The sequence below is a fragment of the Oreochromis niloticus genome, linkage group LG17, assembly GCF_001858045.2.
Source record: "Oreochromis niloticus isolate F11D_XX linkage group LG17, O_niloticus_UMD_NMBU, whole genome shotgun sequence".
Lineage (NCBI taxonomy): Eukaryota > Metazoa > Chordata > Actinopteri > Cichliformes > Cichlidae > Oreochromis > Oreochromis niloticus.
Window position 1 is genome coordinate 30,994,475 of NC_031981.2, and position 24,962 is coordinate 31,019,436.

Consider the following 24,962-nt stretch of genomic DNA (forward strand, 5'->3'; position numbering starts at 1 on the left):
TTGTGTGTGTTTCATGGGAAGGGAGGAGGGCCCTAGACAGACAGCGTGGCTGCATTGTCGCAGCAGCAAGACAACTTGTCCAGTCGACCAGCAGTTTAGCTGGTCATAACATCCTCAGGTGGAGTCCCCCTGACCGGACAGGCAGGTCTGTCTTTACTTACTGTGCGGCTTATAATTCAAAACAAAAGCGAGCTGATTGTCAGTGCGGGGCTGCTGTCACGGATAGCTGGCGCAGAAGCTGACAGACGGATAACAGCCTGCTTTGACCGGCGCCGGGAGCCACCGTTGGGAACCGGAGGGGTTGGCTAGCAGGAAGGCTAGCTAACTGGCATTAGCCGGGGGAAGCCTTTCAGCGCACGAACACGTCGCTGTGTTGACGCCAAGCCATATGGGTAGGTTCTTACATTAAATTAGCTATATCTGCACCCTTCATTAGACACACGACCCGTTCTTTATATTGGGAATATATATTTTCTCCAACACGGCTCACTATTAGCTATTAGCTAACGTTAGAAGAAGGGGGCTAACATTAACCATTTCCAGTCTGGTGTACATTAGTCGAATGATAATGTTTGTAGTTCCTCAGAGGCGGAATGGTTATAAACGCTGTTATCGGGACTGTGTAATTGTTTTATTTATAGCGTGAAACGGTGTAAAGTAGTTGTCATCTCTGAGCTGTCATTCCCAAACACAGTGTTAGCTAACCTGCTGCTAGGCAGTGTGAATCACTCGAATTGCTGCTGATGCAGGCTGTGTGTTGTTGTTTGTGTCATGATTTTCTCCTCAAACATTTCAGTGACAACGTGAAGATGGATTGAAACATGAAGGGTGGAACTGCCCCATCATCCAAATAGGAGGGCGTTTTTCTAAGGTATGTTTCACATTCATCTCCCTGTGTCTCAGTCTTCTGTTTACTGTCCAGCAAAGACGCTTTATATAGTAATATATATAGTAATATAGTCATGTCTCCGGTAACTGATAGTTGAATCGGTAAAGCTCACTCTGTAGACTGAGGAAACTAGATGTCAATCACTGTTTACCAATAGCTTCCTTTGTTTTGCAGTGTGGTGCAACTGGCCAAACCTAGTGTTAACCACAGAGCTATTGAGCTGATTGTTGTAAAGACCGAGCATATGTTTGATCTTGCCAGCCTGCTGTGGCTAGCCCACACATCTATTGTATAGTTGTGACAGTATTCAAAGCAAGCTTGTGTCTAGGCCAATGTTTCCCCTTGCCCCACATCCTGTGTTGTGAAGGAGCTTCCTCTTTTGTCCTGAAGTGCTTAGCTGCATCCTGATCAGGGTTACAGATCGCAGAACTGCTCAATGGGTGGTTTGTTCTTACTCAGGGTTTTCTATTTTAGCTTGTTTTTGTACATATTCGTGGTGCAGTTCTTTGTAAACAGAGTTTGCCGTTTTCCTTTCTCGTAAACTAGCAGGCCTTTTTTTTCTCTCTGTCACAAACCTTAAGTTGGGCAGAGAACTTCAAGCAGCTGTAGCATTACTCCATTCAGGGGGTTTCCCCTGTTTCTACTCTTGCTCCTCATATTTTATAACTTTGATCATGTCGTCCCTTGAATAAACTAGGGCAAAAGGCAACTGGGTGTTTGCAGTTAGGGCTTCTCAAGTGTAGAATTGCCTGCCTGTGGAACTCCAGCTTGCTTCATCAGTATAGTGTTGTTATAAATTTACTTGCAAGTTTTCAGTTTTTAAGTTAGCCTTAATTTGTTCTTAATAATTGAATCACACTCGAATTTATTTATGACACTGCATTTGGGACATGCACGGCTCTATTTTAAATTGATCTGAAAATTATCTTGTCTTCCTCCACTCACCGGTCATGGCAGATGCCTACCCCTTTCTTAGCCTGGTTCTGCTGGAGGTTTCTTCCTGTTAAGGAGTTTTACCTTCCAATCAATGTATTATTGTAGGATTCATTATCTTACAAGACCCTGCTGTTTGAATTGAATTGAATTTATTCATAGAATTTGGATTTTTTTAATTTTATTGTATGACAGGTATGTTTTGTATGTTGTTTTGTTTTTTACAGCAGTGCTGGTTTGCAATTGGTGCAAAAACATAAACCTGTCATTTAGTTCTCCAAATTTCCAATTGATATCGTACATTGAAAAAGACGGGGGGCGGGTGAATGTGTTGATAAAGACCTCCACAATTAAACTCTACCTGCATGTTATGGATATTTCCTGTGGTGTCCTCCCAACAACTCAGACCCTCAGTACATTTCCAAAGTCGGGCACCGAAAGCCATCTTGCCTCACTCACACCATGTGATCTAGACCCCAAGAGAAATCCTGTTGCAGGCCCAGGCGCCTATTGGGTAGGGCAGTGGGATGTAATGGCAATATTGGTATTGTAAAATTAGATCAAAGTATTGCCTGATAACTCCAGTCTGATGCTCTTTGCAGCTATCACAGGCTCTATTAGCGTTTAGTGTCATCACATTCCTTAATTCTAATTCTTTTAGAATAAAATGAGCAGTAACAGCTGCTACCTGCTTGACCAATATATTTTTTTTTCTCAGTGAAAAAATTCACTCTTCCTACTTTTTCGAAATACTAATTAACTTAACGTTTTAATAACATTTTTTCATAAAATATAATTTTTTTCCATGTAGATAGGTTTTTTTTGTTTTGGGTTTTTTCTCTCTTGTTCTACTTTCTTTCCTGGCTCAGAATGGCTCTGTCTATGCCTGATGTAGTATTTGTGTTGGCTGACGTAAGTGGCACTCGTCTACAGTTCACAATGGGTCTCATTCACTAATATGTGCATGGAAATGTTCTTACCCTGCACAAAAAATGAGGTGCATGCAAAATCACCATCAGATTCATGGCACGTGTGCACCAGCCAGTTTTGTTCTTACAACTCTGTTTGTGTTAGTGAATCAGATTGATTCCAAATCCACAAGCTTATGCTGCTGCCTGCAATTTGCATACTATCTACATGCTGCTACGTTTCTCTGTTTATAAAGAAATAAGTTTACATTTAAGTGAAGTGGAGGGCAGTGGCAGTGTTGTGCAGTAATAGAGAAGCCAAGAAAGGAGAAGAAAATCTACTGGATATTTTTTTGGATTTTTTTTTTTTCTTTTTTTAATGCGACACCCAAGGTGAACTAATGGGGATGCTGAATATCCTTTCCCTTGAGACACTCCCTGTGGCTTGGGTAAATTAAGAAAAGTTTGGACATCAGTGTTGATATAAAAAAAACAAAAATAAACTGATGTAGGACATGAGTAGCTGATCCGTTGGCCCAAAATGAAAATCTCACTGCAATGCTTAAAATAAAAAATCCAGATTTTCCAGTGTCGCTCAGCAAATATAGTAATTTTGAATGAATTGTTTGTATTCTTAATTCTGAAATTTTCATAAAAGTATATATATTGTATCTGCCGAGGGAAGGAAGACCCTTTGCATAGAGGAGTCTCAAACACTGTTCTTTTTTCCACCTTCTTTTGATTTGCTTTTGGAAAGACGATGATTCAAACTGTGTTTTTGGTTGCTTTAACTGAATCTGAACAAATAGGTCAACAATGGGTCACCTGGCTTTCCTTAGCCATTGACTGAAGAAAACTAAGAGTTTTGAGCACAGATTGACCATTCTAACCTTAAGCTGACCATGGTGAATGTGTCTGAGTGGCTTGGGTGCAGTTACTATGCAGTCATCAGATTTCCGATCTTATAGTAAGTATTGATGTGGATGTGTTCAAATGCAGGGTATAGGCATCTTGTTACAGGGTGCTACAATTTGATGATTTGTGAAAGTGGGATAGAAGACATACAGCATAGCATTGTTATTTTTAGGGTTGTGGTGAAAGTCTTTGGCTGGATTTGATCTCTGCCTTAGAGAATCAAATAGACGCTCAACCTTCCTGGATTCCTGGATTTTTGTCAATGAAGTCTGATGGCCTTGAAGAAGCTGTTCTATTGTAACAGGTATCACAAAGGTCTGGTAAGGTTATTGTTGCTGATCCCTTCCATAGTAGTACATTGCTTGGTGTCTGTGCTTGTAGTTCTGTCTATTACGTACCCTTTATAGTCTTAATATACTGATTATAGGGGTATCTCCTATAACTCCACTTCAGAACATCTCTACTAACCCTTTCAGGATAGCAAATGGTAACCCAGGCAGAAGTTTGACTTGCTAACAAATGGACTGGAAATTTTACAAGGTGATGCTCTAAATATAGGAGAGTGTAAGACTGGAACAGTGATCAGGAAATGTGACTGAATCCAAACAAAGGTTGTCTCCATGACATTGCTAAACCAAACAGACAGTATTTGAGTAAAAATGTATTTTCTTGTGATGGCAGGGTGGAAAACCAATGTGACAGAAGTGTTACTCCAAATTAGCTTCATGTATAACAACATAGATGTTTAAAGCTGAATAATTTAATATTTTAGATTATTCTTGCTTTGGGTAAAGGCTATATAGAAATCAATTTGTGAAAATATGCTTTATGGGTCTTTGTGATCAACTAGTAAACATTTGTCTATAGTAATGTTGTCTGTAAGGTAAATCTCTATTTTTAAAAAAACAACAAAAAAACAGTTATGCCGGTAATAGACTCTCGACTGACAAACTGCTACAGTTTTTGCACATGCTGTGTGTGCTGCGCTCACAGAACTAGTTTCAGCCCTGCTTTAATGTGGTTGATCGAACATGTTTGTTCTCTGTAACTCACTGAGCACAGCTGAGCCTAAACCACAGTGACTTGGAAGTAAAGCAGATTGAGCAAGCACTGCTGGCAACCATTCAAGCAGATGTAGCTCCTGTTGGGCCATAACTCATCAAATTTCATGCATTAAAGTGCTTAATGGAGTGTTTAAAGTCACAATGAACATGCTATGGGTTACCTTGTCTATGTTGCTCATACGCCTTTGAACAAGATTTGCCAGTTGGTCATGTTTTTGACTTGATATATTTCATGAACAAATACATCATATAAACTGTATTGAAGCACTCTAGTTGTTTTGATTGGTGTCACCATTGCAACTTGAGCTGAACAGAATTTCCTGTTATTTGCACTAATGAGTGTTGCTCTTTTTCAGGTTGCGCTCTGCAGCTTATCTGTGTAACTGAGCTGGGAGACAGAGAGAAAGATGCCTCCCAGGCCATCCTCAGGGGAGCTATGGGGCATCCACCTGATGCCCCCCAGGTATGACATGCTGGATTGTTCTCTGAAAAGAAATGAAGTTGCTATCACTGTTGTGCACAGAAGCACTTTATTAGCTCTTTAATTTTCTTTATTGGAAATAAAAAAATTAATTATATTAGTATGTATTTCTTTTGTAAATGTCATATCCAATTCCCAAAGAAAGCGTAAGTTGCGCAAAGTAAATAGTAATGTTGAACATGAACATTTTGTAATGATGATGGGCTCTTCTGCAGGATTCTGGTGGACTGCCTGCTGCCCAATGGGATGATTCTGACCCTGGAGTGTCTCCGTGAGGCCACGCTCATCACCATCAAACATGAGCTGTTTAAAGAGGCCCGAAAATATCCTCTCCATCACCTCTTACAGGAAGAGACATCCTACATCTTCGTCAGTGTTACACAGGTGAGAACTCTCACTCAGTTGAATATCTAAACTCTCTAAATCTGTGTTCCAGTTTTGTGAAAATTACAGGGGGAACCCACTTTGTTTTAATCGGGTGGTTTTACAAAAAAAAAATAAACGTTCATCTTTATTCAGGACCTTTAAACACATTTGTGCTTTTCTGAAACATCCATTTTACACCTATAGAGAGACTGCTGGCTACCACAACAGTTCATTGTTAGCTTTCATGAAAAAAAAAAATAAATGAAAATGGAATATTGAACGCAGCTCCTTGTTTTTTCCGTTCCTACAGGAAGCAGAGCGGGAGGAGTTCTATGATGAAACCCGGAGGCTGTGCGACCTCCGACTCTTTCAGCCTTTCCTCAAGGTCATTGAACCAGTTGGCAACAGAGAGGAAAAGATCCTCAACAGAGAGATTGGTGAGAGTTTCTTTTTATTCGTTAATGACTGTGCTTCAACATTGTTATTAAAAATAAATAAATCAATGATAAGTCAATGCTCACAGAATACAATATAATATATCATATCATAGAATATCTTTATATGTGTCTGTTAAGTTAAAAGAAATCTAAGTGTAGCAAAACAGTCAATTTTAAGTGAGTACTTTTTTTCCTGTTTACTACTGATTGTTGATAAACCAAAAAGAGTGTGAAGATGCAATAGTCTGTGAATTTTGTTAGGAGGCAAGCTAAAAAGATTGTCTGATGACTTTTGCTAAAACTTTCAAGCCATTTCTTGTTTCTGTTCTGTTAGGTTTCGCGATTGGTATGCCTGTGTGTGAGTTTGACCTTGTGAAGGACTCTGAGGTTCAGGACTTCAGGAGAAACATCCTGAATGTTTGTAAAGACTCTGTGGAGCTGAGAGATGCCAGTGGGCCCCACAGCAGAGCGCTGTACGTTTACCCACCTAATGTAGAATCAACACAGGAACTTCCCAAACACATCTATAGCAAACTGGACAAAGGTAGGCAAGAACTTTTGTCAGTGATCCATATTTTTTTCTTTTATTTTCTCTAGGGAAAAACATTTTGAAAATGCAGGGCTCATATGTTGGTTGTTTTTTTTTTTTTTTAAGAACATTATACATAAAGAAAGCTTTTACATGTCAAATAAAAAAACAAAAACAAAACAGGAATCTAGTGGGCATTTTAATTTTCATTGGTTAATGTAAACTATCCGGTCTAATGATTTATCTATAGCAGTCATCAGGTTTATGTAAGTGGTGTAATGCTATTATATTAGTCATAGTACTCAGATGAATATCCTAACCCTTACGATAGTTAATTTTGTTTTGTTTTTTTGTCAGTGCAATGGAAAGGTGTTTTATTGATCTATTTTTGTCTCTTTTTTTGGTAGGTCAAATTATTGTTGTAATATGGGTGATTGTTTCTCCAAATAATGACAAGCAAAAGTACACACTGAAGATCAACCACGACTGTGTGCCTGAACAGGTAAGATACCTGAGCAGTGTGTATGCCAGCCATACAACAGTCCAGTAATAAATAATACTCACCACCTTTAATATCTGCATGTATGATGCTGTGCAGGTGATTGCAGAGGCCATTCGTAAGAAGACACGAAGCATGCTGCTGTCCCCAGAGCAGCTAAAGATGTGTGTTCAGGAATATCAGGGTAAATACATCCTCAAAGTCTGCGGCTGTGACGAGTACCTGCTGGAAAAGTACCCCATCAGCCAGTACAAGGTAAAGAGGCATACTGCACAGGTAAATTTGACACAACACTGAGGATCCCAGCTGTGCACACAAACAGCCATGCAATTACGTAATGATGAAAAGCTGGACTTTCCGATATGTCCAATATTCTTTATCTTAACTCACTGTTTGCTGTGTCCCTCTCTCTCTCATAACTATGTCCAAAAAATACAGTTTATTGAACAGTTTCTTTTTTTTTCTACCCAAATCCTCATCCAGCAAACTTCTATGGGGGAAAAGTCCTGGCTGATTGCAGCCACACACACCTAGAGGTGCAACCTGGGCTTTCAGTCAGTGAAATTTGCCCCTATAGGGATGCTAGCAACTTTATCCTGCAGTGATAACACTGTGTGGACTGTGATCATTCGACAGTTTCTTGTAAACCTTGAGGAGTTTTTATCAAAAGTTTAATCATTTACGGTCATGCTACAAGTTAGTATTGATCTACTTGCATTGTTACTAAGCCACAATAGAACAGACACTTTTTTTTTTAATTAAAAAATTCAGAGAAAAATGGTCAGAGAGAGAAATTAAATGTTTTTTCTTTTGTTTGTTTTTGCATGTCAGTCTAGAAACGTATTGTATATCTGTAAAATGTGTCCATTACTTGCAAGCATTCCAGAACATTCCCATAAAAAATGTTTCAGAAACATTCCTTTAGAGAAAAAGTGAAAAATACAGAAACGTGCCATTTTCTTTTTTCCCTTTGCAGTTCCTGGAAAAGGACCAGTTGACATCATAGGTTACACCTTGACACTGTGAAACTCTATCAGCTCAGTAGCTCTGTGTAGACTTTCTACTAACTGTCCTTCTCTGCGTCATTCCCCGTCTCTGTCTCTCCCTCTAGTATATCCGTAGTTGCATCATGCTGGGCAGGATGCCTAACCTGATGCTAATGGCTAAGGACAGCCTGTACACCCAATTGCCTACAGATAACTTCGTCATGCCGTCATATTCCCGACGCATCTCCACGGCAACATCGTATATGAATGGGGAGGCAGCTGCCAAGTCTCTGTGGACCATCAACGGGACTCTACGAATACGAATCCTGTGTGCCACCTATGTTAACGTCAATATACGGGACATAGACAAGGTGGGGCCAGCTCAAGTGTGAGGGCTGACCTTTTTGTTACCAGACAAACCACCAAAGAACAGAAGTTACATTTTTGCAGTTGACTTAGCCATTGTTACATAAGTACATGAACTGAAACTAAGAATTGCTTTTGAGTAGTTTCATATGACAGTTTGCAACATCTTACCATTACTTACATCCTGTTAGCAGTCATTGCTGAGATCTGGTGTGAACAGTGGTTCTCTGTAAGGGGGAAAGCAGCTCTCATGTTGATTTGTGGAGTCCCATTTGTGAATCTATTGAAACTGCCAGATTATTTTTCTTTTTTAACTCTCCTCTTTGATGTATTTTGCTTTCCCTCTCTATTTATAGATATATGTGAGGACAGGCATTTACCATGGAGGTGAACAGATGTGTGACAATGTAAATACACAGAGGGTACCCTGCTCTAATCCCAGGTAATTGACCAGCCTCTCAGTTCACTATATTGAACCTTAAATGGAAAACCTCAGCAGTCGATGGTGACAGTCAATTTTTGTGCCAGATAAAGAAAATGAATCCTGCTTTAATTCACTTTTGTGTTTTACTGAAGTTTCCCTGTAGACAGTCTACACTGCTCATTTACATTAAGCAGTTGGAGGCAGGAGGGTAAGTTAACAGTTTAGCGCAGGATAGTAACATTAAACTGCCAGATTATGTTACTGTGAATGCTGTGTTGGTCCTCACTCGCTCTCAAAGTAAAAGAAAATTATTTAGATGAATATATGGTGGAGCCTTTGTGTATTAAAACAAAGACATCTGACATTTGTTTGTGTATTTAAACATTGTTGCTTAAAATATACTGTGACCTCAGTGAGAGGTGTGCCATTGTAATGTGTGTGAGGATTCATTTTTCTCTGAGATAGAACCTGGAAATAGTTTGGTAGGTCTTAGAGATTTTTTTAAGACCCTTTTTGGAATATAGCTTAAGATGCACCTGAGATTTTATTGTTCTTATATATGGAATATATGGACTTTTCTAATTGCTTTCATTCTTGCTACAGGTGGAATGAATGGCTTACGTATGACATGTACATCCCAGACATCCCCCGTGCTGCCAGACTCTGCCTTTCCATCTGCTCTGTCAAGGGCAGGAAGGGAGCCAAGGAGGTAGGAACGAACTCCAAAGCTCTGCTTGAGTTCATCATTGAAAGGAAATTGGCTTGCAAAAATAGAGAGTGTCAGTTGGTTGTCATTGTTACGCCTTTTAGTTGGTATTGGTAAAATTGTAAAATTCCATTTTCAGTGAAACTTTAATAACCTGGGTAGTTTGAGGTATTTCTGATGATTAAAAATGATTTAAAATGGACAGTGAATCTCTTGCAAGGCCATAATAAAGGATATATGTATTCTTTTTAAAGTGGTAAATGTCAGTAGGCACCTATGTAAATGTATTGGTGGCTTGTGTGTGAGCGTGTAATCATATCTTTGTGGGGACCAAAAATTGGAAGTTTACTATACTTGTGGGGACCAAAATCAAAATGTGCTGTTGCTGTCAGGGTTAAATATGGTTAGGGTAAGTGGCTAAGGAGAGCATTATGTCAATTAGATGTCCCCACAAGATATGAATACCCGACGTGTGTGTGTGTGTGTGCTTGTGTATTTGTGTGTGTGTGCTTGTGCATCATGAATGAACCTGCTGTGCCCTGTGTGTCAGTTTGTCTGAGTATATGTGTCCACAGTAAATGGAAGCTGTGGTATCATCTTTTGGCTCTGTTTAATTACTAATCAGCCGTGGGCACTGTGGTGGCAAAAAACATCAACAGAAACACAATCGGCTGGAGGGACTTTTCCATTCCATGGGGGCGATCGTGGCTCAAGAGTTGGGAGGTCGCCTTGTAATCGGAAGGTTGCCGGTTCGAGCCCCAGCTTGGACAGTCTAGGTCGTTGTGTCCTTGGGCAAGACACTTCACCCATTGCCTACTGGTGGTGGTCAGAGGGCCCGGTGGCGCCAGTGTCCGGCAGCCTCGCCTCTGTCAGTGCGCCCCAGGGTGGCTGTGGCTACAATGTAGCTTGCCATCACCAGTGTGTGAATGCGTGTGTGAATGGGTGGATGACTGGATGTGTAAAGCGCTTTGGGGTCCTTAGGGACTAGTAAAGCGCTATACAAATACAGGCCATTTACCATTTACCATTCATATAATAGGTGTAGGCATGTGGTGAAAAGTGCTAGTTATTCTCACATCACTCACATCAGAGTAACATAATAACAGTGTTTTTCCAAGCTGCAGAATGACCTTTTCTTGATGCTTGCAAAGTGGCATTAAAAATGTTTGTACATTTTGTTTACACCACATGGTGTCTGTGTTTAGGGTGTGGTGTAAAACTGGCATGGGTCTGTTTTTGTGCATGTGGCCAATATACCATACTTGCTGATTTTTCTTTCATTTTTCCATCTCCTTCTGATGGAAAAGTTGAAGGAAGAGATAGATGTGTGTATGAGTGTGTGAAGTGTGTCCCAATGGTGGATAATGTAACACACGCCTGGGGTGAGTCCCGTCTCTTGTTGTGCCAAGTTAAGTTGAGGTCAGGTTAGCGGATGCTTTTTCATGCCCCACCTGAATTAAAGATAAACACTCCTTTTACAGCAGCCCATTGTTCCACAGCTTACTATAAATAGGTCCATTTTGACTGGCTGTTTGCATGTTGTAACTCTATCTGTCACTCTCTCTGTCATCTGGCTCAACTGCTGCCCTGTAGTGAAAATTCACTGTGAAGATCAAGATGTTATCAGAAACATTTTACTAGCCTTTGTCAGGCAGCTTTGATGGGAATGGTATGGTTAAATACATTGTTACTGAATAACAAAGATAATTTAACCACAGTTCCATTAAAATAAGTATCAACCACATTCACTTACATATACTTAACCTTTCAGAGTTAGCAACTGTGGCCATTATTTCATTATAGTTATGAAGGCAATTTAAAAGCATCCACCAAAGAGCATCACTTTTGTCTCTCTAACCAAGAATGAAACCTAACCTTTGGTCTGGGTGCCAAGGAGCCCGCCCAGCCTGTACAGAGTTTCAACAGCATGGATGATATATTACCAGTTTTAAGGCTCACTGGACCAAGTGTCTTAGTATCCTGTCTCTTGTCTGAACCCCTTTGTGGGCCAAGTTTTCTCACTGTATCAGAATTGTATTTAGTTTTATGTGACGTAAACTTTAGTCAGAGTTGTCACGTGTTAAATATCTCTGTGATTTGAAATAATATACATGCTCTTTGTGTTTGTCTTGTTTCCCAGGAGCATTGTCCACTAGCATGGGGTAATGTCAACTTGTTTGATTATACCCACACGCTGGTGGCCAACAAGATGGCTCTGAATCTCTGGCCTGTCCCCCATGGTCTTGAAGACCTCCTGAACCCCATCGGAGTCACTGGGTCAAACCCAAATAAGGTATTTGCATATAACATCTTGTCAATAAATGTAACTAACAAAACAAATAACCAAACTGTAACCACAAAATGAAGAATACGAAAGTATTTAGTTTTGTAAAAAATATTTTTTTAAATCTTTATTTGTCCAGGAAACACCATGTCTAGAGCTGGAGTTTGACCACTTTAGTAGTCCTGTCAAATACCCAGACATGAATGCAGTGGAAGATCACGCAAACTGGACCATCTCAAGGGAACTAGGCTTTAACTACAACCTCTCAGGGCAGGTAATATAAAACTGTAAAAAAATGTGTTTAGCTAACTTTAAACCAACACACCTGGTTGCACATAGGGTCCCCACAGCCTTTATATAAGTAAATGTCCAAACTTATTTCTGTGACCAGCATGAGTCTTGCAGGTGTGAGCTCTGTAAAGCTGGTCAGGAATATAAGAACTATTAACCCCACTGTACTGGTTACAGGCAGTTGTGAATTTGCAAAACGGACATATACTTTAGTTACATTAATATTAAATACAATAAAATATTCACTTTCAGATACACACTGGCAAAACATTTATTTTGCAGTTGGCAGAGTTCATATATTTGCTTTCTTTTAATATGGCTTATACATAATACTTGTATGTAGATTGAGATATTGAGTCATTTGTTTAAAAGGTCAAAGCTCTGTGCTTTATTGTACTGAGATCAAATTTCTCAGGCCACATTTGGAGGTTGGCTGGGCCACAAATAAGTGCTGTCTTGTAGCACAGTATACCCAAATGTGTCTTAGGTTAAAATGGAGTAAAACATGCTCAACAGACCAGGCATGGAAAGACGATTGCTGCCGCATACAGGCCTGACTTTAGCATGTGCCTTTTAAATGTTCAAGTAAAATTTTGAAATGAGCTCCAATAACATGGATGTGGACATTTTTTCTAATGCTGGGTGTGAATTGACGCTCTAGGAGGTGTCTGTTTATGATTGGCTCTCTAAAGATCCCTGTTAATTCCAGGTATGAACAGAGCCTTTGTTGTGATCACATGATCCTCACACCATGTAGTATGAGTTGAGCATTCCTCACATTTGATACACACATCATGAATAACTTAGCACATCACCTCACACTATTCACGTCTGCTCACATGCCACAGTGCAAGCACAGATATGTGCGTTGTGCAAGGCGTGCCTTTAGCTCTAAATATAGTTGGGCGTTATTCATGTCTGTGTTATGTTGGTGTGCAAAAATTCAGTTTATCTCCACAAAATAGTGCTGCCTTTAGCAAAACATTTGCATGCATTTATCATTATTGGCAGCACAGACGCAATTAGGACAAATTATTTTGACGTCAGTTAGGGTTTTCCACTGTGTGAGGGGCTGGTCATGTCGAGCTGTGCTGTGAACAGCTGTAGTCACAAAGTGATAATGAAGCCCCACTAACTCTTCACCGTTAGAAAACTGTAAACCCACTGAACTCCAAACACACACAGAAACATGCGACAAAAAGCCCACAGTCCACTCCCCCCCTTCAGTTTATTTTGGACATTTATGGAAAAAAAAAAATATCACTGCTGACTAGATTAAACTTGATTAATTCAGTTATTTCCAATACTTTGCAAGGCGCAGTGTAAGTTAATGTCTTTATTTATTATGACGGTGAACATGATGGCGTGTCTTATTTGATTTCTATGTGAGAGAAAACCGTGACTGATGTGTTAAAGTGACAGGTTATTGGAGTTACTGTGCCATGTGAGAGGATGTGAACAGTGTGAGCTCATGTTTTATTCATGATATGCGTGTCAAGTGTAATAGCGCCCGTCTTGTGCTATGTGATGTGACGTTAATATCTCTCATCCAGAAAAAGAATGAGTTGTCTGCAGTATTTATTAAGGATGTTTGTTAATGACTGGACGAAGGGTAAAGCCAGTTTCCAACAAATTTCATGCTTGTCTTATGAATGTGATGAAGGAACGAAGAGAAAGCTTTAATTCAGGATTAGAGTTCATTGTTGGGGTCGTATACAAGTCTGAGTCTCAAGATAAATATACACTGTCTGTGGTTGTGCTGTGTTCCAGCTGCACTCCAACTCTGTCTCAGTGTTTAATAGAAACATTTCACAACTAATCTGTCATTTTGGAGCTGTGCCTCTAAAATATTCTGTTACTTTTCAGACTTTTTCTTGTTTTACAAGCATAAAAACACAATCATAGTTCATTTACACATGGAGCCACAGTGAATATGATACATTTTTGTTTTGTTTGCTGGTGTTGTTGTGAAGGTATTTTATAACCGCGTTAATAGCTTGGTAATTGCTGCTACCGTGTTGAATCTAATGTAAAAATGTAGTGTGTGAATGTGTTTTATTTCTGGTATGTTTTAGAGCAATCGAGTGGCCAGAGATCACGCCCTCACAGAGAGTGACACCGAGCAGTTGAGACAGCTGAGTAACAGAGACCCTCTGTCAGAAATCACTGAGCAGGAGAAAGACTTTCTCTGGAGACACAGGTACCCTCTCAGCCAGCAAATATGGCACTACGGTGGTTTACTGCGTACTTTATTTAGGGCCAATGCTTCCATAGCTACATTTAAATGTAGAGTAGCCACTTTTCCATTAGTACTAACTGGGATCGACTCACCATGGTTTGCCACAATTTTTACGGATTTTCCATTAGGTCAGTTGGTACCAGGTACTAAAATGTGTTGTCGTCATACTGCGTGCAACCAATTAGCTGGTCAGTGGCGTCACTCGATGAGTCATGAGAGTGTCTCATTCATGAAAATCAAAACGGTCATTTTTTTAAACCCAGCAACGAGGGAAATGGCTACAAAAAACAACACTGTGGTCCCTGAGTCTGACAAAAAGCCACAGACCGAGCAGAAGGTATATTTTTGCCTTGATGTCCACCTTTGTTGTAGTGTTCGTCACAGGACTCTCTTCCACGTTGCTATAACGACAACCGCACAAATTAGGTGGAACTCAATTGTATTGGAAAACAAGTTGATCCAAGGCGAGTTGTCGCAAGCCATGGTGAGTCGTTCTGAAGAGGTACTAATGGAAAAGGGGCTTAAATGTAAAACAAAGCTGGTTATGAATGAAACTCCAGTCCGATGCACAATGTCAATCCCTTTTTTAAACAGGCACTACTGCATGAACATCCCAGAGATCCTTCCCAAGATCCTTCTCGCGGTCAAGTGGAACTCCAGAGATGAAGTAGCACAGGTAATTTCCTGCCACATAATTGTCCATTCCATCTCAGACAAAGAATATCCAAAGATGTTTAGTTTATGTACACAGATTGAAAGTAGTTTTGAAAATTGTCACTTACTTTGTACAAAGCATTTCTTTGCATAATCACCAACTTGTAAAAACAAAACAAAACACGCTTTTCACTTACGTGTGTTACTAATGAACACAGCTTCATAATTCTTGTTTTGCCTGTTTCCAGATGTACTGTCTGTTGAAGGAGTGGCCGTCTATCCGTCCTGAGCAGGCCATGGAGTTGCTGGACTGTAACTATCCAGACCCCATGGTCAGGCACTTTGCTGTACGTTGCCTTGACAAATACCTGACTGATGACAAATTGTCCCAGTACTTGATCCAGCTTGTACAGGTAGGTCCAGTCAAGTGTTGGATCTGTTGAATTTTAAGAAATGATAAATGGAAAAACTGGGGTAAAAAGGAAGACGCCAAGTATGTTTGGAATCTCATTACTGGAGTTCCTCCTTTCGGCCTGTGTGTTTTTGTTCGTCCTGTTCTTCTTTGCTAAAGACTTTCTGGTCTGTAATGCCTCGGGTTGTATTTGGTGTTCAGTGTACAGAGACCCCGTGGTGGGAAGGCATCAAGGACTCCTTCTTATTCTTTTCTTCCAATCTTTCCTCTCTTCTAGGTCTTAAAATACGAGCAGTATCTTGACAATCCCCTGGCCCGTTTTCTCCTCAAAAAGGCCCTGACCAATCAGAGAATAGGACATTTCTTCTTCTGGCATCTCAAGTGAGTCAGCATTCAGATTACTGTTTGTTTTTATTACATGTACCTTCCTTTCACTGTATCCCTCCAGAAGGCTTAAAAACTTATCTTTCCTCTCTGCTTCTCTCTCATTTTTCTCTATGTGGCTGTGTTGCAGGTCAGAAATGCACAATAAAACAGTGAGCCAGAGGTTTGGGCTGCTGTTAGAGGCTTACTGCCGTGCTTGTGGCATGTACCTAAAACACCTCAGCAGGCAAGTAGAGGCCATGGAGAAGCTCATAAACCTCACTGACATCCTCAAACAGGAGAAGAAGGATGAGACGCAGAAGGTAATGATTAGGACAACACATGTCAGAACTACTGCTTACAGTATAAGGAACATGCTGTGGAACTGGTTCCTCATCTGTGTACATTTTGGCTTTTTTGTGGTTGTGCATGTGTCTCTCATGCAGGTTCAGATGCGGTTTCTTGTGGAACAGATGAAGAGGCCAGACTACATGGATGCCCTGCAGAACTTTACGTCTCCTCTAAACCCTGCGCATCAACTTGGAAACTTGAGGTCAGAAGCAAGAGATTATTTTGTGTGTGTGTGTGTGTGTGTGTGTGTCCGTGTGCGTGTCTGTTCAGTAACTTGAATCTTTTTGAATTTGTTTACAGGTTAGATGAATGCAGGATTATGTCGTCAGCAAAGAGGCCTTTGTGGCTGAACTGGGAAAATCCCGACATCATGTCTGAGATGCTCTTTCAGAACAATGAAATCATCTTCAAAAATGGAGATGGTAACGCTAACACACAGAAAAAGTCATTTACACTGACGACACTTTGAGCAACACTGCCAAATTTCCATTAATATATTTTGAGAAAATCAGTGGAAAGCTTTTAACGACTGCCTACATTTTTGGATGTCTCTCGGTCCTCCTCCTTTTGTGATAGCTGTGTGAGAACTACTCACACTTTGTGGTTTGTTATATGAAGGCTGCAGCATGTTTGGACGACCCTGTCCTTAATGTTACTGATAAGAGCATGCAGTTTCCTGGCGAGCTTTGTCTGTTATAATTGGAATAATTCATCCTTATATTGTGTACTTGTTTCATTTGTAGGTATCCAAGGATGCAATTAACTGTTTCTATTGTGTGCTTGTGTGTGCGCATGTGTGTTGTAGACTTGCGCCAGGACATGCTGACATTGCAGATTATTAAGATCATGGAGAACATTTGGCAGAATCAGGGACTGGACCTACGGTACTACTTTCTTTCTCTCCTGTTATTGCTTTGTGTGTGTGTGTGTGTGTGTGTGTGTGTGTGTGTGTGTGTGTGTGTGTGTGTGTGTGCGTGTGTGTGTGTGCGTTATCCTTGTGACCATGCATTTGGCTAAGAAGAAAATGTGTTTTGTCTTCAGGATGTTGCCCTATGGCTGCTTGTCATTAGGAGATTGTGTGGGTCTCATTGAGGTGGTTCGCAACTCCCACACCATCATGCAGATTCAGTGTAAAGGAGGCTTGAAAGGGGCACTGCAGTTCAACTCGAATACTCTGCATCAATGGCTCAAGGACAAGAACAAGGGCGAGATGTGAGTTCTGTCCTGATACTTTGTGCAATGTCTCTATTTGGCACTAGTGAGCAGATAGAGAACTTTTAGTTTGTGGATAGACATTATTTGATTCGATTTTAGCCATGTACTAATTTGTAATTTCTCTTTAAAAATCCAAGTTAATTGTGTGTTTGTGTGTTTTTGCAGGTATGACATGGCTGTAGATCTGTTCACAAGGTCTTGTGCTGGCTACTGTGTAGCTACATTTATCCTTGGGATAGGAGACAGGCACAACAGCAACATTATGGTCAAAGATGATGGACAGGTGACTTGAATTTGCACACATATGTAGTAGGGCTGGGCGAAATATTTTAACAGAGTATATGTCGAGAGAGACAAATATGTCAGGAAAGGCATCCTGGTACGTTTTAACATCCATATTAACCGGGTCTCATCTAGCCTTCCTTGTCTGGAGGGGAAGAGAGATGTGGTTTTAATGTTATTTGAACTAGGTCTTTCTTTCCTTTTCTGGGACGCAATATTTGGTATCGGGACACTTCAAGTCTGATTTCAGTAACTTGGCATCCATTTTAACAGTGGCTGCAGCTTTGTGCAGCTGCTTTGTGGCTTTGTGTGTAACTCAACAAACTCAACAAAGAGTTCCTCATTTTCCAGAACAGGGGCTGGCATGGCCACTTTCCTTAATGCCAGAGTTACACTGGAGACAAACAATTGATGGAAACAGTGGAACAATCAGAGTTATTGTAATGAACTTGCCACTGTCAGTCAAAGCGACTTTGGTGCATCAAGCTGGTCGTAAACCAGCAATATGATGGTATCAGACCATTAACGGTTAATGCAGTCTGTGATAAATTGCAAAAATCACTAACTTGGTGCTGGATTTAACCTCAGAGGAAGTTTGCTTGTTAGTTACAGACTTTATTTGTTATTCTTTAGTTATTTCATATAGATTTTGGCCATTTTCTGGATCATAAGAAAAAGAAGTTTGGCTACAAAAGAGAGCGAGTGCCCTTTGTTCTGACACAAGACTTCCTCATCGTCATCAGCAAAGGATCCCAGGAGTGCGCAAAGACCAAAGAGTTTGAAAGGTACTCCAGTAATGTGTTTGTGTTTTTGTTGTCTGGTCACTTCCTCAATACCATACGAATGTATAAGAAGATTCACTTTTGTTAATCAAAGTCTGCAATCACTTTAGGTTTCAGGAGATGTGTTATAAAGCCTACCTAGCCATCAGGCAGCACGCCAACCTCTTCATCAACCTGTTCTCCATGATGCTCGGCTCTGGCATGCCTGAGCTGCAGTCATTTGACGACATTGCCTACATTAGAAAGACGCTGGCACTGGAGAAAACCGAGCAGGTAAAAGTGGCCGTTCTCTAACCACGTTTTGTTCTTTTAAAATCTTGTCAGCCCCACATTTGGCTTTCTTAAACTTCTGAATATGTGTTTTGGATGGTTTGTTTTCTAATCTTTTATCTTGTATTGTTTTTCTTCATGGTGCAGGAGGCGCTGGACTATTTCATGAAGCAGATGAATGATGCTCACCATGGAGGGTGGACCACCAAGATGGACTGGATATTCCACACAATTAGACAGCATGCACTAAACTGATGCTGCAGACAAACCCAATCCACCAGTCCCAGCATGGAGTACTTCACTCAGACGCAGCAGAGTCTTTCAAGGCTCTTCTCGTTTACAGCAGACACCACAAATGGCTCCCTGAGGATGGACGCTTGCAGCTTGATCTGTTTCTTCTTTACAGCATTTTTCTTTTTCTAAACGAGGTTCTTGAGTTTCTATGTTTTTGGGGTTTTTGTTTTTTGTTTGGTCTTGATGATGCCGTCCGAGTATCCGCTGCCTGTTTCAGGATCTGCATGGGAGCATTTTCCTGTTGCTGTGGAGGTGTACCCACCATGGCTATTATGCTTCCTCTGTATTTTTTTAAACCACAACAGGAACAAACTGGGCAACCAAGGAAAATCTTATCCTTTTACTCCATTGCTCAACGACAGAAAACAAAACCCGGAAAAATGAGTGTAAAAATGACATTTTTGCCAAGGTATAAATGTAGCCACACAGTTCAACCTGCTGCCCCCTCTGCTGTATTAGTGCTGCACACTCTCTCCACCCAGAATGGAGGTGGTGGAGAAACTTCTTTTTTTTTTCTTTCTTTTTTTATATCTTGTCACCCCTGAGGAGGTATTTGGCACAAGACATAGTCTAAATTAGCTGCGGTTAGTTGTACAGTACGGGATAACTGGTGCATGGGAGCCTTTATGATGTCTTCCCCCATCTTTGTGGTGAAGTCGCCCCTTCGCAGATGATTTGGACTTGTCTCTCCTTCCTTTGAACTCCTTGTGTGGAAACGTCAAGGTTGCAAATCTGCAGGAGAGTCTTTGAGTTGTTTTGCACGGCTCTGCGGCCCTCCACCCTCCACCCCAAACAGCCTCATTGAGTCAGCACTTCACCCCAGAGATGGTGGTGCAGCTTTAGACTCTTGCATAAACTTCAGGGTGATGATGCCTCTCCATCAAAAAACAGCACTTAGAGAATAATATACAGATTTATTATGACTTTTTAAATTTATTTATGTATCTAGTTTCTTTCAGTTTCAGCAAAAAGCAAAACCTGAACTTGACTCTTCAGAAACACGGTATTTTTTTTTTTCATTGTGTGTGTGTGTGCGCGTGTGTTTGTGTGTGTGTCTGTAAATATAATTGAGGTTTAAGCATCTGTGTTACATGTTTGCAGCTTCACACTACCACCAGTGCTACCGCTTACCCCTGTTACTTTACCCCTGAATTTTCAATTTTGTCATATTCACAAAGTAAGACTGATGTTGTTGTTTTGGGGGTTTTTTTAAGCTTTTTTCCTCATGTTTACCATCTAATTTGGCCTTACCCATTTTGTTGTGGCTAGTTTACAGCCCTACTTGGGATAACTTGTTAAATGATGCAAAATGGAAAGCGTTAAAGTGCCAATCTCACATTTGAATAATGGGACCTATATTAAGCCTCTGGCTTTTTTTTTTGTGTGTGTGTTTTTTTTGGCAAGCAGAGGCCCAGGGGAATGTCAAGTCTTCCTCTTGATTAAATGCCTTGGCATCACAGCACAACACTGCACACTGTTGAGCCCTACAAACTCTGCCTAAGCAAACCGTGACAGCACTAAGTCAAAAAGCATGGCAGGCTTAGAGAATGATTTGACCGCCTTAGCGGTCCTTTTGACCTTGTTAGACTGGCCGGTCTCTCATTAGAAAGTTGCTAAAATGTTGAAGTATATTTTAAATTGTGTTTTTGAAACGTTTGATTCGAGCCTTGCTGTCTTTTGCCAAGTGGAGACACTGAATTATGTTGGTTTTGTATTTTTGTTTTTGTTTTTTTACATTTGAAAATCACAGTGAAATAGTAGCATGAGTGTCTCAAAGGGGAGGTTAGTTACGAGATGAAGTCCTCAGAAATTCAGCTGGAATGCTCTTAAATGCTTGAACAGCGTCAGCAGATATAGGATTGACTCCATCAGTTGTGTCGTTTATCCAGGTGGCAGAAAATCTATTGAAAGATGAAAAATTTAAACAGATTGTTTGCACTTTGGGGCAGCTTGGGGTCATGTGATTGGCACAATGAATATTCATATTAATGCTCAGTTTGTGTGTACAAACCAAGACGAGAAAAAAAAGGTATAAAACCGTTTTGGGAGTTTTTTTGGGGTGGGGGGCCTATGAGATAAGAAGAAGAAGAGTTAGCAGTGTTACGTGAAGCAGCTTGGAAACTCTTTGTTCCATAGTGTCTTTAGGGCAGGCCGTAGTTGGTGGAACTCACGGTGTGCTCTGCTAAGGAGAGAAAGTAGTATTTTACAAGAAATGGAGCCTCTCACGGTGCATGTAGGAAAGACACTTGGACACTACAGTATGAGACCTGGCGTGTCCGTGGGGAAACAGTCTGCACTTTGCCGCTTCAACTGCTGATTGTATAGAAAAGCCAAAGTTGTGTTCTGTCGCGATGCGGCGCACGCACGTGCATCACATCATTGCAGCATTAATGGCTAGAATGTATTCAGTCGCTAACATTGATGACTCATCTTTTTTCATCAGTAAGGTGTTTCTATCCCTACACAGCAGGTTATCAGCACAGAACGCATTCCTTTGTTTTCTCTACGTGCCAAATCGGACAGCATCGCTGATGTCTGCAAAAGCTAATGCTTGAACAGCGTCATGCATTGAGGCATATTACAGACTTTTACAATTTAAAAAAACAAAAAATACAAGGAAAAAAAGTTGGGGTATGCACTTAAAGAAAAACTCTAGTTCTCAATGCCTTTTTGTCCAGAAGGACTCTATACGAAGAAAGTTAGCCTAGTATGCATGTTTCTCAAGCAGCATAACAAGTATGTATGTATGTAAGATGTACATTTTGAAGCAGCATTAAGCAGTATGGATGTACAGTTACAGTCTAGCCTCTTTTCTATGGTAGGCTTCATGTGTAGTGTTCTCTTTAATATCCATGTACTCTCCAAACAAAGTGTGCGAGCGTGTGCGTGCTCCGTTCTGTACAGGTTGCAGAGCTTCATTGGCGGGCTCCAATGAAAACCCTACACTCTGTATGTATGTATGTACATGTTCCGTGTGTCTGTGTGTGATGACACTAGCAGCAAAGGTGTCTTTAAATGTTTTATAAATCATTTTCTCTCTCCTGGCTGGTTGGTGCCAGAGAAGAAAAACAAACAGACACACAAAAAATGCTGTTTTTTGCATCGTTTGCAAGGAAACATAAATGAGGGTAAACTTAGGAGCGTTTTTTTTTCTTTTTCATAAATCAGTCGTTTTACTTGAAGCACCACGAATCGAAACCACAGCTGTATTTTGTCAGTTTAGATTTGAGGTGTAGGGGTCTGTGTGTGTTGTACCGATGGCTGAAGCATTGTGTACAGGTTGCCTGTTTGACACCCTCAGTAAATGTTAGTGATGCTGCAGAAATGCATTTTCAGCTAATGAAGAACTAAAGTTGCACTTGAGTTCAAATTTTCTGATCAGGTGGCAGCTTTGACGTCAGAGGGGAAAACGTACGGGAAAATGTGGGCGTCTTCTTTAGAGCATGCTCGTTTAAAACGTCTTCTAATCCCTCAGCTTTGGTGCTGAAGTGGTGCAGTACCTCTGCAGTAACTGTTGCACTACCATTTTCTCCCTGAATCGATTTTTTTTTTTTCTCTCCTTTTAACTGTCACATGGCTCAGCACAGGTTCAGATTTACAAATCATGCCATCACAGGATCAGATTTCTCTCCATTTGTTGCAGTTTAACTGTATGATTGGGTAATCTGCAGGGGACAGAGTATCACAAAGATACATCGCTGTTGTTTTGCAATCTTGCCGAGTCAGCTGACGTCAGAGATGACTGTTGGTTGTCTTTAAACCCCATGTGCCCAAAGAACCGAGAGCAGAGGGAAAATGGTTCGCTGTGTGCATAACACCAAGCAAATGTAAATGTCTGCGGCCTCTGTGAAGATTATAGTGTACTGCTTCTAATCTGAGGTGTCTCTGTTACTGTTCCTATTTGTTTACCTGGTGTTCATATTATTGTGTCCACCATCTCTATAAATGTACGGCGGTCGCAACGGCGGTCTCTCTCTCTCGGTGAATTGAACATATGTGGAGGGGTTTGAACCCCTAGACTTGCAGGGAATAAAAATATGGACAAAATATGTGACAAATTAATTATTGATCATTTCTATTCAATTTGGAGGTTCAGAAGTGTCTCAGACTGTCACACATATTGGCTACATGCTCTGTGGTTTCATGTTAAGACTTTTTCTTTGTTTTTTGGTATGCAGTACTAATATATTTCCATAACATACCATGTTGTCAGAACTCTAGCCTATACTATGAATGAATGTATGCCAGGCCAATGTATTGTTACTCACAGCCTACCTGCATGATATTGGGTGAAGCTGAATACTCTTCCTGCTGCATTTTTTCCCCCTTTTTTTTTATATTGTAGTCTAATAGGCAGCCATACAGACATTTATAAATGAATGCCTTAAGTTTGCTAGTTTCTAGGACAAGTTTTCCCTCACAGTAACCTGCGTTTTTATTTATAAATGTATGTTGTGTTTTGTTTTTGGCTGGTCGAAGAGTAAAGGTTTGTACCCCGACTGACTGACTGACTCACTGACTGACCGACTGACTGACTCATCATCTGAGTGTTCTGTGAAGATGTACAAATAAATTTGTTAAAGATTGACCCAGCTGTGTTTGCTCTGGCACTACAAATCTTGCAAAACATGAAAATTTTCCACCAAATTTTAATTTTATTTTAAGCTTCAATGTGTAAGCATTTTATATTCACACATAAACCAGCACACAAACTGCTCTATCCTTTGATGAACTCAACTCTTTGATTCCAAACAGACATCCCTTTCTTGAGAGCCCTAAAATTAGAGTTCTGTCTTAATTTCAGTTTCTTTTCCTCTTTCCTCAGTTTTCTTAAGACTTACAAGCCCTAAAAAAAAAAAAAAAAAAATTATTAACTGAACCCATCTGTTGTATCATTTGAAACCTGGCATCTTACAAGATGATCATCATCCCAAAACTCCCTGCAGCAACTACAGAACTAGTCTGCAACAAAAACACAAAACAATCTGCTGGAAGAGCGTAACAAGTGGAAATTTTCTGTTATGAATCTGGCTCCCTTGAGGAAAGAAATTATGACTGCAGGTCTGTATCTTTGAAGGGTCGGGGCTGTGGAGAGGCCGCTTCTACGGTAGACTTGGTAGAAGCTGCAGAGTGGGGAGGCTTCAAAGCTTTCCAGGGCTTGGATGGGCAGTGGAAGAGGTGGTCTTTTGCATTTGCGTCACGCAAAACTGACGGTGTGGCAGATGTGGTGTCCTCCTCAGATGACTCTTTGGTTTTAGCTGTGGTAGGGGGTTGTGAGGGTGAAGATGTAGCTGTGGCAGGGGGTTTGACTTCATACAGGAAGTGCCTGAGAGGAGACCAGCCAGGAGGACGACGCCTGGTGAACTGCTGAAGAAGAAGCAAACGATTTATAAGAAGATGGACTCTCTAATGGACCTTCCTGATCGGTGACCTCTGTGCAAAAGTCTCCAGCCATACCTCAGTTGTTTATCATTTAATTCCAAGTATCTTGACTTTCTTTAATTTGTTCAAATGCTCTTGAACTGCAAATATTTCTCCAGGCTTTCTTAAGGTCAAATGTTTGGCTGCTTTTTCACTCATATTCAGTCCAGTCCTTCTACCTGATCAGTTCAGAAGAATATTCTTTCATTTGTTAAGCCACTTCATTTTTCTTTTTTTTAAATTATTTATTTATTTTCTGGATGTTGACAGTGTTTTCTGTGGAGTGATTAAAAAGAGAGTCTCATACGACAACCAAATGAAACGAGAATTCTGAACCTGGTTTAACTTTTCCATTAGAAAAATGTGCTCACATTTTTTCATGCAAATTGGTGCTTTTTTTGTTTAACATGGATAACACTCAATTTTCATAATTATAAAATTAATTTCTGATAACTTAGATGAAAGACTAAGATGGAATAATTTGAGGTGCACAAATTGGAAGGTTGGTGTTTAGATTCCCAGCCCTTCCAGTTCAAAATATCCCAACGCAACCCAGATGGTAAGTCCACAGGTACATCCAGTGGAGTGGGAGAGTGAATAT

General features: G+C 40.5%; 2 protein-coding genes across 4 annotated transcripts in view; one reads left to right on the plus strand and one right to left on the minus strand.

Annotated features, from left to right (window-relative positions):
- On the plus strand, nucleotides 1-24,070 carry pik3ca (phosphatidylinositol-4,5-bisphosphate 3-kinase, catalytic subunit alpha). Its single transcript, XM_003458955.5, has 26 exons — nucleotides 1-392; nucleotides 797-871; nucleotides 5,066-5,172; nucleotides 5,406-5,574; nucleotides 5,867-5,993; nucleotides 6,328-6,537; nucleotides 6,930-7,024; nucleotides 7,121-7,276; nucleotides 8,133-8,378; nucleotides 8,730-8,815; nucleotides 9,401-9,506; nucleotides 11,644-11,796; nucleotides 11,927-12,061; nucleotides 14,154-14,278; nucleotides 14,912-14,993; nucleotides 15,220-15,384; nucleotides 15,661-15,764; nucleotides 15,898-16,069; nucleotides 16,193-16,299; nucleotides 16,398-16,519; nucleotides 16,903-16,981; nucleotides 17,139-17,309; nucleotides 17,478-17,595; nucleotides 18,228-18,379; nucleotides 18,487-18,649; nucleotides 18,794-24,070. Exons 3-26 carry the CDS (start codon nucleotides 5,117-5,119, stop codon nucleotides 18,899-18,901), a joined length of 3,207 nt encoding a protein of 1,068 aa, XP_003459003.1. The 5' UTR covers nucleotides 1-392; nucleotides 797-871; nucleotides 5,066-5,116; the 3' UTR covers nucleotides 18,902-24,070.
- The window catches only part of kng1 (kininogen 1), a 5,279-nt gene continuing 4,044 nt past the window's right edge, over nucleotides 23,728-24,962 (minus strand). For 2 of the 3 annotated variants that reach the window (XM_005464235.4, XM_005464234.4), the window contains exon 9: nucleotides 23,728-24,307. In XM_005464235.4, the coding sequence (XP_005464292.1) occupies nucleotides 23,990-24,307 (318 nt within the window). In that variant the 3' untranslated portion in view covers nucleotides 23,728-23,989. The remainder of the gene's footprint in view (nucleotides 24,308-24,962) is intronic. The other variant, XM_005464236.4, reaches the window with a different exon arrangement.